This window comes from Rhizophagus irregularis, chromosome 14 (assembly GCF_026210795.1).
Source record: "Rhizophagus irregularis chromosome 14, complete sequence".
NCBI lineage: Eukaryota > Fungi > Glomeromycota > Glomeromycetes > Glomerales > Glomeraceae > Rhizophagus > Rhizophagus irregularis.
In genome coordinates this window covers 3,283,766-3,296,557 of record NC_089442.1, presented here as the reverse complement: position 1 = coordinate 3,296,557, position 12,792 = coordinate 3,283,766, and the positions used below count along the sequence as shown (strand labels likewise).

The 12,792-nt window shown below is 26.0% G+C and overlaps 3 protein-coding genes across 3 annotated transcripts; 2 read left to right on the top strand and 1 right to left on the bottom strand.

Moving 5' to 3' along the window:
* Positions 1 to 951: 951 nt before the first annotated feature.
* OCT59_006403 (uncharacterized protein) lies at positions 952 to 3,029 on the top strand (the record flags this gene model as incomplete). Its single annotated transcript, XM_025324393.1, has 5 exons — positions 952 to 1,185; positions 1,249 to 1,318; positions 1,393 to 1,574; positions 1,651 to 1,984; positions 2,068 to 3,029. 5 exons carry the CDS (start codon positions 952 to 954, stop codon positions 3,027 to 3,029), a joined length of 1,782 nt encoding a protein of 593 aa, XP_025186425.1.
* Positions 3,030 to 3,753: 724 nt separating this feature from the next.
* On the top strand, positions 3,754 to 7,064 carry OCT59_006402 (uncharacterized protein; the record flags this gene model as incomplete). Its single annotated transcript, XM_025333564.2, has 5 exons — positions 3,754 to 6,208; positions 6,273 to 6,351; positions 6,425 to 6,578; positions 6,651 to 6,791; positions 6,873 to 7,064. 5 exons carry the CDS (start codon positions 3,754 to 3,756, stop codon positions 7,062 to 7,064), a joined length of 3,021 nt encoding a protein of 1,006 aa, XP_025186424.2.
* Positions 7,065 to 7,603: 539 nt separating this feature from the next.
* OCT59_006401 (uncharacterized protein) lies at positions 7,604 to 10,653 on the bottom strand (the record flags this gene model as incomplete). The annotated part of the gene is made up of 5 exons (XM_025313899.2): positions 7,604 to 9,526; positions 9,603 to 9,918; positions 10,000 to 10,175; positions 10,251 to 10,314; positions 10,426 to 10,653. The coding sequence occupies 5 exons, from the start codon at positions 10,651 to 10,653 to the stop codon at positions 7,950 to 7,952; spliced, it is 2,361 nt and encodes a 786-aa protein (XP_025186423.1). The 3' UTR covers positions 7,604 to 7,949.
* Positions 10,654 to 12,792: the final 2,139 nt, after the last annotated feature.

The window sequence follows — 12,792 nt, the reverse complement described above, 5'->3', positions numbered from 1 at the left end:
TAGGATTTTATGATAATTTTAAATCAAATTTCAATCAGTTAAATCAGAAAATTAAGAAAATTACCAAAAAACGTAATTATAACGTGATTGACTTTTTATTAATTCACATGATGATGAGACTTGGTTTCACGATTATACGAATTAGAAATTTAAGGCTATATTAAATATTTAAATATTACACCAAGAATTTACCAATATCAGGCGCCTCTCTTCCAAATGATAATTGTTCAATCTTATCGTTGCTTACTCGATTGCGTTGAGGATTAAGTTTTAAATATCTAGTGGAATCTTATTATATTGATTGGAGATTACGTTGGTACTTAAATGATAATTAGTAAAAAATTGGTATTTATGGAATGTCTTTGAAACTTTATCTGATCAAATTTGGTTAAAGAATCTAAAATAGTCTTATTAATTACATTACCATTCTTTTTCTAAAAAATTCCAACATTTAAAAAATACTATATACTCTTCAGTATCGTTAATTAGAGGAAATTCTTATTAAATAAATTTACTTATTTGAGCCATTAGTAAATTTTAAGATGTTTGTTGCCGATAGAAGGTATAACTTTTAAAACGTTTGTTTCTAAACATCAAATTAAATGTTATTTATCGTTTTAAAGAATTTGCTACAGAAATAATTAGTTTTTACCATCTTGATGTACAGTATTTTTAAAACCACATCCTTGTTTGAAAAACAATTTATTGTCAAGATCGTACGTGAGCACGTCCATTACTAAATAATTACTGCGCCATGCGATTTGTGACCTAAATTAATGTATAGATCTGCTGATTCTAATTGTATTCTTGCAATACGTTACGGAAAAATTGTGTAACGAAAAATCATTTAAAATAAGCTATTATTAATTTAGTGAGTTTCTGCCATTTATTTCATTTATTTCTAGAAATTAAATGAAGGAATAATAAATGTATTAAGTATTAAAAAAAAAAATGGCTGAAAACTCTAAGATAAAAGATTTAAATTATTACATTGATTGGTTAAATTATTCAATTTCTGAGGAACATATCAGATACTATGAATATTCGGACTTTACAAATAAACAACAAATAGGGAAAGGTTCATATGGAACTGTTTTTTGCGTTAATTGGAAAAATTCTAATCGTCTTTTTGCTTTAAAATCTTTTAACAATAGTGAAGAAACCCTTAAGGAAGTTGTAAAAGAGGTACGGTTTTAAAATTTTCAAGTAAATAAAATATTAGACTTTAATACTATTATTTTCCTATAGTTAAAATTGCTTCGGAGGGTTGATGACCATGAAAATATTATAAGTTTCTATGGAATTACGAAATTGGAAAGTGAGTTTTGAATATTACAGGATATAATGATGTAATGATATTAATTAATTTAATACAAAATTTTTTTTGTTCAGATACGACTCATCAAACAAATAATTACTCGCTAGTCCTAGAATATGCTAATAATGGTACACTAAATACTTATTTAAATAAGCACTTCAATGAACTTAAATGGAGCGACAAATATCGTTTAGCATTGCAATTGGCAAGTGCCGTAGAATTTCTACACGAAAAGGATATTATTCATCGTGATCTGGTAATTTTTATTTGTAAATCCTTACTATTTTCAGTTAATATATTCTAATACTTTTTTTTTTAAATAATTTAAAAAGCACGCGAATAATATACTTATACATCAAGATAATATTAAATTGGCAGACTTTGGGCTATCAAAAAAAATCGCTGAAGCATCAAGTGATACATCAAAAATTCTAGGCGTAATACCCTATGTAGATCCAGAAAGTTTTAATAATCAAAGTCAAGATTATAAATTAAATAAAAAATCTGATGTATATAGTATTGGAGTTTTAATGTGGCAAATTTCAAGTGGATATGAACCATTTAAAGGTTTCGATTATAATGCACGGTTAATCTTATTTATCGTTAATGGTAAAAGAGAAGAAATGATTGATGAAACTCCTTTTGAATATAATAAATTATATACAGGTAATATTATAAATTTTAGTACAATTTTTCAATGATTTTTTTTTTACTATATCCTAATTATATATTAATTATTTGATTCCTAGAATGCTGGAAATATGAATCAAGTGAACGTCCAAATATTCAGGAAGTTGTTTCAGCTCTTAAAGCAGTAATTTATCCAAACCAAAATGATACAATTGTTTATAAAATTAATGAAAAGAAAGAACCAGAAAAATTTAAGTCAGTTTCAAACTTGAGCAAGAAAACTATAGACATATACAATGATTTAATAGATGATGAATCATTAAATATTAATGAACATGAAAGTGGAGCAATAGCGGAATCTGAAAATAGTACATCAACTGTGTCAAATAAAGCAGGGCCATCAATAGATAATACATATCAATCACTTCTCAAACCGGAAAAAGAAGAATTTATAAATAACGTCAATGAAAAGGAAAACTTGGAAAAATATAAGTCAACTTTGAAGTTAAGTAAGGGAACTATAGATATAAGTGATGATTTAGTAAATGACCTTGGATCTTTAAATATTTTTGAATATGAATACAAAAGTGGGATAAAAGTGGAGTTTGAAAGTAGTTTATCAAGTACGTCAAATCAAGCAACAAAATCATCAACAGAAAACACGTGTATTTATAGAAACCAATTACTTATTAAGCTAGAAAATGAAGGATTTATTACACCAGATGAAAAAGTAAAAGAGCTTGTAAAGGAATTGATTGAACCAAAATTTTTATATGCTCTAAAGTTACTTTTTGAAAATTTACAGAATAAATTTTCATCCCAGGTTTTGATAAGTTCATTAAAAGTGTTAGCAAATCCTACTTTATTTGATTATTATTCAGAAGAAAATGTGGTGAGATTGGAATTTCACTTACGAACCTGGATAGCTGTTTTAGAGCGTATACAATTTTCAAATCCATCAATAGTTCTTAGTAAAGATCTTTTGGAAGAAGTGTGCAATTCTTTAGCAAAATTTACTGAAATTTATTATAAAACAATGCAAGTTATTGAAGATAAAAGACTAGGGTTGGATCGGTCCTAGCAAAGACCGGTCCTGCGTCGGTCTTGGGACCGGTCTTCACGGTCTTCGGTCCGAGATCTGAGGACCGGTCCGGACCGGGACCGATCTTATATTATTAATATCCAATAAAAATGAGCCAAATTTTTGTGCTCATGTACTTCTAGGGCACGGTTTTTGCCAAAACCGATTATCAGTTCGGTTTTTAACATTTTCGCAACGTTTTTTATTAAAAAAATGTGCGAAAACCTTTTTTTCGTGAAATTATTAATAAAAAACGTTTTTGTAACGTTTCCTATTAATAAAATAATTAAAAAACGTGCGAAAACGTTTTTTTATTAAATTACTTAATAAAAAACGCTGCAAAACGTTAATTACTTAATAAAAACGTTTTCGCAACGTTGTTTGTTAAAATAATTAAAAACGTTTGCGAAAAACGTTTTTTTTTATGAACTTATTAATAAAAAACGTTTTCGCAACGTTTTCTATTAAAATAATTAAAAAACGTTGCGAAACGTTGTTTATTTGTTAAATTACATGTTAAAAAACGTTTTGCAACGTTCTTTAATGTTTTAGAGGTCTTAAAATCATGGGGACAAAATTTCTTGAATTTAAATCGGTCCGGTCCCGGTCCGGTCCGGTCCAGGTTGAAAGACCGGTCTTTTTGGGACCGGACCGGACCGGACCGATCCAACCCTATAAAAGACATAACTATAATATAGATTTTTTATTAATTTACTTGCGAGATATGTTATATAGTTTGCGTGATGATGTAAGTTGGTTTCAGGAACTTTTAAGAAGAATTAAAGATTTATTAAAACCCATTTTAAATATTACACCATCGTCTAAAGTTACTATTTCAGATGAAAATTATTCAATTGAATCAATGATTATACAATTACGCCAAGGTTTAAGTTTTAAATATTCAGTACCATCCTATTATATTGATTGCAAAATTATATTAATAATTCAGCATAATCTTTTTATTTGGTCTGAAGGTTCTGAAAAAATAATCAGTAAAAAATATGCAGAAATGATATTAATAGAATATATTTGGAGTTTTTTAGAAAGAGAATGGACCAATATTACTGATGAATCTATTTTAGATTCTCAAGCGAAATTTGATATAGTATCAGATAGATTTGCAAGAGCATCATTAAAAAATACTGGGAATTTTTTAAATGGTATTGCTGGAAATGAACCTCTTGCATTACCACATACTTTATGGTTCGGATTATTGGATCTTGCACAAAATCTTATTCAAAAATCTACTCACATGGCAACATATGGTCTTTGTTATTATATGGCAATTGAATCACTTAATAAAGCTCCAAGCAACTTTATTCAATTTAAGGCAATTGAATTATTATTACATTTATATAATATTGATAACCAAACGTTTTCAATGATTGAAGATGATTTTGATCAATATATACGAAAATTAAATGAAAATAAATCTGCAGATTTTTCAGAAAAATTTCAAAATTTATTAACTTTTGTTAAAGAAAAATATTTTGAAGATTCTAAAATTTTAAATGACAGTATTGGAAAAGGGAAAGAAAAAGGAAGAAGTTTAAATCAAAATAAATGTAACATTATAGATGTTATAGCAGATGAAATGACATGTCCAATTAGTAATGAACCAACAGACCAATTATGTATTTTAAAATGTCAACATATATTATCATTAAATAATTTAAAAAATTTAAAACAAAAAAAATGTCCTATATGCAGAAAAAAACTTGAAAATAATGATATCAGATATTTACCACAGAATACTGTTTATAAAAATTTATATTCACAATTCTTTGATGCTGGACATATTTTACCAACTATTGAATTAGAAAATTCAGAACAAATAACAAATGACCAATATGATAGTAATTCAGATAATTCAGAAGTTGATCTTATTTTAACTAAAAAGAAGAAATTTATGAAAGCAATTAAATTAAATACAACTACTATATTATCAACAATATTTCCAAGAGTTTCAAAAAAACAACATCCAATATATCAAAGCATTATAAAAGAATTAAATGGAAAATATTACCAAAAAGCTGAATCATTATGTAAAGAATACTTAAAGCTTTTTTCTAAAGATTATCCTGTAAGATGTATTTTAGCCTATATTTATAGATGTCTTAATAATTATGAACAGGTACATTTATATTTAAAAGAAGCTATTAAGTTAAAACCAAAAGAACCAATTGCTTATTTTATTTATGGAGATATATTTTTTTGGCAAAGTGAATATGATAAAGCAATAGATAATTTAAATGTATCATTAAAATATAAAGTCAAATCAATTGCTAATTTATATATAATACTTGGAAATAGTTTTTTAAGAAAATTCCATTATGATAATGCTTTAAAGAATTATAATATTGCATTAGAAAATGGTCTAAATAATAATTTGTATCTTAAGTATCTTAAGAATTGTGCATACATTTATGAAAAGCAAGTAGATTATAAAAATTGTTTAAAGATATTAGACGAATTGTTAAACATTAATGATAAAGATTCATTAATTTTATGTTATTATGGAGAAATTCTTAAAAATTTAGGAAAGTATGGTGAAGCAGTAATATATTTTACAAAAGCAATTAATATAGATCCAGAAAATATTCATAATTTGAATAAAAGAGCTATTGCATATTTTGTTCTTCAAGAATATGATAAAGCTTTACTAGATGTTGATAAAGTTGTGCAATTAGATTCATCAAATAATTTAGCATACTATTATAAAGGTTTAACATATTATTCAATAGGAAATATTAAGAATGCTATAACTTCTTTTAAAAAATGTGTAGAATTAGACTCTAATGATAATTTATCAAAAATTCAATTATATTACATAGAATATTTGCAAGAGAAATATAGCTTTAAAGATTTAAAACATGATATTATAACAAAAATTGAACAAATTCCTGCTGATAATAATGATTATTCATTAAATTTTATGAAATGTAAAATATATATTGATTTGTTTATTATGAATCCTGAAGAATATATTATGAAATCCATAATAAATTTAGTTAGTCTATTTGTATTAAATAATGATGACATTTCAATTTTTTATTTATTACATCACAAGAAATATTCATATTTTTGGATGTATTACATGTCATACCTAAAGTGGAATGATGATATAACTGGACTTGGCATTGTTGACAATAATCCTTTTAACAAATTTTTATACAAAAGTAAGAGAATATTTAAATATATATATTATTTGTTATATTATACTAACACAATAAATTATTTCAGGGATAGGTGTTTATTTTATTTCTAACTTTTTAAATTTGAATAATGAATTTCATCAATTTCAAGTAAATGACACAAAGAGGTAAAGTTAGTTTGTATGTATTGGTTTACTAAATGTTTACATAAGTTAAATTACTTTTTTAAAAAAATATTAGCTTATCAGGGCAGATTTTATCTTTTGAGGGTAAAGCATTTAGTTTTAATTTACCCAATTTACGTATAAATTTGCGGCATTATGCTATTTGGAAAATTAATGTTAAAAAGATACTGTCTAAAGATTGCTCTATAAAATTTATAATTAATCATGAAGTAAGTTAATTAACTATAAGAATTTTCTTCTTTTAGATATTTTTTTAATTAATGTATTTTATTATATAATAGAATAAACATGTTTTAAAATTCGAAGAGGTGTCAAAACTTGAAGGATTAGGTTGGATTGAATATTCTTTTAAAATATCTGAAGACAGCAGTGGATTGGAATATAGTATACAACCCTCAATTGAAGTAAAATGTCTTAATATGGTACAGTAAATTATTATTTCATTTTATATTATTTATTTAAATAATAATTGATCTAGTCTTGTATTATTGCATATTGTTTAGCAAGTTGATTATATTAGATTTATATATGGTGAATCTAGAAAAGACAAACAAATTTACTTTCCCAAAATGGGTCATTTATTACCAATTTACAAAATTTGCCCAAATGTTCCAGAAGCTTTTAAGGACAAGTATTTTCCGAGAAAGGAGATGGAAAATCTGCTTACACTAAAAGATATAATTGATAACTTATAACTATTTATGCATTATTATTGTTTTTTTTTTAAGAAAAATTCCTGAAATTCAAAAAGTGAAATTCATGAAAAATATTTCCTGATAGATTGGGGTATTAAGTATTTTGTTATAAAATAATTCTTGTACTAAGCATACTTTAGTACTACTTTAGTCCTTATAAATTTATAATTTTTAACTAGATTATTATAAGAAAATATCATGATAACGTAAATTTATATAGAAAATCCTTTCTTCAATTTATATTGTCTTTTTTCCATTATTAATTAACTCTATATATATTCATTTTTTCGTAAACTAACTGAATAAAATTTATGAAAAAAGAAAATTCTGAAACGTTCCGTTAGTTTATATAGTTTATTTAGTGAAATATTTTTTTTGCGTCATTTATTAGCTTTTAAAATTTAATCAGTCAAAGAGGTACTTAAACATGAAAAAGCTAAAAATCATAAAAAAAAGCGCTTTCACATTCTTTTGTTAATTATAAATTGCATAAGTTTTATAAATCAAATCTTTTGATTGACGTTATTCGGCAACTTTTTACGATATAAAAAATAATTGATATCTTTATTATTTTATACTATATAGAACAAAATACATAGAATAAAAACCCTTAAATTTGTAAAGCATATCAAAATGAAGTTTTGTCATCTGTTGATACAAAACATTATTTAATACATTGGGTATTACCATTGCGCATCTCAAAAACCTGAGATTTTCACGTTCTTTTTCGTAAGCGTAAATATATAAATTCGTAAGAAAAATAAATATTAAGTAAAAAAGAAAAATTTTGTTAATGATAAATCAATAATTTATTAATAATTGATTTATTTAATGTCAATATAAATATGATATATATAATTATATATTGTCACTATCAAATTATCACTAATATAAATAATATAAAAGTGGTTGTGCTTGAATTGTACTTCTAATATCTGCTAAAGCTAATAAAGCTAAACTATTTCCATTATCAGCACTTTTTTGATACCATTCTAAAGCTTTTAACCTATCTATAGTAGTTCCAATACCAAATTCATAACATCTTGCAAGATAATATTGACCTAGGTCATAATTTTCATTATTAGCAGCTTTTAAAAACCAATTAAAAGCTTCTACTTCATTTTTTTCAATACCTCTACCTAATTCGTAAGCACTTCCTAAATTAGTTTGTCCATATTTACAACCTGCTATAGCCGCTTTTTTAAACCATTCATATGATCTATAATAATCAACAGTAGTACCCTTTCCTTGTAAGTAACATAAACCTACTTTATTTAACGCTGTTACGAATCCTTGATCTCCAGCTTTTAAATACCAGGTAAACCCTTTACTTTCATCTTTTGCGCAACCATTTCCGGTTTCATAATACGCTCCTAAATTATATTGTCCATATTTATCATCCGCTTTAGCAGATTTTTCAATCCAATAGAAAGCTTTTTGCTTATCGACTGCTACACCGGTTCCCATATCATAACATAATCCTATTTTATTATATGCTGGTACAAATCCACTTTCCGCAGATGATTTATAAAAATTATAAGCTTCAGTCGCATTTTTTGGAACTCCTTGACCATATTGAGCGTATGTACCAGCTATATAAGCCGCGAACGAATTTTTTTTGGATGCTTCTTTGTACAATTCATACGCTTTTGGTAAACTAACTGTAGTTGTTCCAATAGCAAGTTGATGAAATAATCCTAATAGTACCTTATTGATCATTAAAGATTGATTCGCATTACAAAAGTCAAAAACTTTATTTTCATTTTGAACTGTCTTGTTTAAATATTGTATTATATATAAATCATTAAGTTTTGATATATCCATCTCGCATTTTGCTACTTTATCATGAAATGTTTTGTACATTTTTGTAACATATTCTTGAGTAACTGGAGCTGTATTTTGTGGTGGTGGTGTTGTCAATCCAAGAATAAGTGATGTAATTTGTTGAGGTGATAAAATAAAGTCTATTGTCAAAGGTGAAATCGCCGAATTTGCCGTTCCAGAATTATTTAAGAAAGGATTTGTAGGAGGAACCAAAGGATTTGTAGGAATTGTAGTAGTAGGAGGTGTATTAGTTGTATTAGTTCTAGTAGTAGAAGTGTAGGGGGAACTTCGAGAATTTGTATAAGTAGTTGTAGTCGTGTTGGTAGTAGGAATATTGGGGATAGTAGGAATATTAGGGGAAGTATAAAGTTGGCTTGATGTAACTGGTTTGTGAGGTGCAGTGTACGAAGTTGGTTGTGTTGAAGACGTTGAAGGTATTGAAGGTGTTGAAGTCGTTGAAGACGTTAAAGGTTTTGAAGGTGTTGAAGTCGTTTTTATTGACGTATCATTTATAGTTTCAGAACCAGGTTGGGAAGCATTATAAACGAAATCATTTTTATCATTTCCACCAAGTTCTTGCAAAGAATTTACTATTTGATGGATACTAGGTCGTTCTTTTATATTCTTACTCCAACAAGCTAAAATATTTTTTTTAAAAAAAAGTATTAGTGGAAGAACGAACGAAATCACGTGATGTATCAACGATTTACGTACATTTACAAAGTTCCTTGTATTGTTTTTTATAATCTATAGGTATATTGTCCATTTTAATTTCACGATGTTCCAATGGAATTGATTTCAAGTATGTTTCCCAATTGCTATTAATATAATAATCAACATGTTGAGTAAGTTGAAACAAAATAATTCCAAACGATAAGATATCATATTCTTTTGGATGATCTTGTTCTTTATCTTTTTTCCAAAACGTGAACTTCTCTTTTAAGGCACGTTTTTGAGGGACGTTATTTTTAAGTATTCCGAAATTGGCCAATTTAATGGTATTATTAGGATACAATATACTTTCTGCTGTCTATAAAGATCATATATATTGATATTTTTGAACGGAACGAAAAAAAAAATAATAATAAATAAATTAAAAAATAAAACTTACCAAATTCTTGTGGGCGATATTATTTTCGTGCAAAAATTTTAAACCTTTCGCAATTTCAAGCGCAAGGCCAGCTTTTATGTTCCAATCCAAATAATCATATAAATCTTGCAAATGATCCGAAAAGGTATTACATTCAACGTATTCCAATACAAGAAAATAATCATCTTTCGTTTGATCTACATAATTGATAATTTAATTTAATTTAAAAAAAAATGGTTTAAACAAGAAATTTATACAATTTCATAAATTACCTTTAGTGATACCATAGAATTTTAATATGGATTTATGAGTACCAGCCTCCCACATTAATTTAATCTGATGAGCAAATAAAATAATTAGTTAAATTTTAAAAATGCTGCGCCATTTAACGACCAACTACCGTTCTATTACGTCGCTATTAAAAGGATTTTACAATTTTTTACTAACCTCGTTAACACTTTCGTGAATATCATCAGTAGGAATCGGTTTTAACATAACGGAAACCTTGTTTTCTTTTAATGTCGCAATTTGAACGTTTCCGAAATTTTTCGACTCTATATTACGAACATTTTCGAGTTCTTCAAATTTATATCTCTTAATATTAAAAGAATTAAATTTACTTTCAAGGAACTCGATTACTGAGAGTTCCGCTACGATAACTTTCTTTTTTGCCATTTTATTTTATTTTTTTATTTTTTATAAATTAACGAAATTAATAATGATTAATATTTCGTTTTAAAAAGAAAAAATAAAAGGTAAAAAAAAAAAATGGAATAAAAAAATTTAAGAAGTGTTTAAGTTAATAATTAGATTACCAGAAAAAAAGAAATGGAGCAAAAAAAATTTAGCAAGTGAATTGAATTTAAAATAAAAAAAAAAAGTATTTTTTTCCATTAAAGTAATTAAAACGACCACATGAAAAGTTTCCAACCTATGGATTTGTTTATGTTGTAAGTTTCTTTGTTTTTTTTTTAAATTTTCTAATTTCATTTCAAGTTTTGTTACACAATCAACTAATAATCATGCTGTACATTGAATATCACGATACATTACATTCAATTTCATTTGTAAAATATTGTAAAAATGCACCCACTCTTGAAATTTACTTCTTTATTTACTCTATAAGAATATTCTGAAACGGAAAGAACATAAAATACATACTCCGGCTCCGTAACTAATTACCAAAATAATACATATAATGACATACAACATATGTGTTTAAATTTAAATTCGAACGTATTTGATTGGACAAAAAATCATTCATTTATTTGTTATGTTACTTTTAAAACAAAAGAAAATAAATTTGGTAAAAAAACAATCAATATTTATATATTTACATATACATGGGGAAAAAAAAACTTTTTATAATCTTTAATTTCATCATAAACTAGTTTTTTTTTCAAGTTACGTTAAAGAAATCTTATTACAAATTGAAGTATTTTTTATATATATTTAATAAATTATAAAACTCCAAAATATTCAAATTTTTACAATCATACAATTGATTTTTATGGACATACTGTAATGTGCTACGCTTGTTTTTTTAACTTTACAACGCTATATTATATTTTAGTTAAATAAAACTGATCTTAGAAAATTAATCAAATTTATTCAGAAAAGATATCGATTTTAATTAACTTGAATGTTCGTGAATTACGAATATTTTTTGTAATTTTATTATTTTATGGACACCATGCAGATCATGTAGTCACGTAGTCACTACATATGAATTTATATTGTAACATTAAAGATCGGCAGAATTGCATAAGCTTCCCGGGTAGTACCCGCGAATTGAGGAGATACAAAGGGGCACATGCCGGAATAAAGTGCTAGTTTTTCCGGCATTAAGAGGAGATGCAGTGTACAAATTTGAATTTTCGGCCAGAATTAATTTAGACGTACAGTAGTAGATCAATAAATTTTGCTACGGCGTAAATTTGTTTATCACGTTACGACGTTACGTCGTTACGTCGCTACGATATCAGATATATCAGGTACGCCCACTTTATTTTGGCACTACTTTGAATACTCTGAAACTCCATCGTATTCTACATCATGCATAAACTTACCTTTCATTTACTTATTCCTAAAATTTTTTTTTTTTTTATTTTCCTTAGTTATATTTCTAAAACTGACGAAGCTAAGAAAAATTAACTTGAATGCTTCTTTTTTTTATCAAAAGAAAAATCGAAAATTGAATCTTTTTTTTTGCATTTTCGGTCAAAACAGTGCATGTAGCGCAATATAACGTTATAATAATTCTTATAAAACGATGTAAAAAGATAAGATTCACTCTATAAATTTTCCGGATATGAGAAATTCAGTATTTCAAGCCTCCAGTTCCAATTATTTCTAGTAACGTCTCTTGCGTAAGTATAAATGGCACTTGTATACAAGAAAATAAGGAAATTAATTATCAAATTCTTGAAAATTTTATTAAAAAATATAATTACCGTATTTGTTTTTATCAATTCTCTTCAAAAAAAAACTTAGAATAGGTAGTACGTCGGTATCATATATATTTTTATGAGTTAATGATGGTTTATTACATTTATGGAAAATTTAACTTAAGAAGTTTAATGAAACTTAATAATTAATTAAAAACAAAACTTCAAAAGCGTCGGTTAAGAAGAAAAAACTTTCTTGGTCAAGATTTTACAGGAAAACGATCTGTACCTTTTCCTATATAAAAAAATTTCTCAAACTTAATAGGTAAAAATGAATTTTATTAGAAAATTATTTAGATGACGTCTATTGTATTTACGGTATGTTAATTCTTTATGGCGATTGTGAGTTGTGACTATAAAAAAAAAA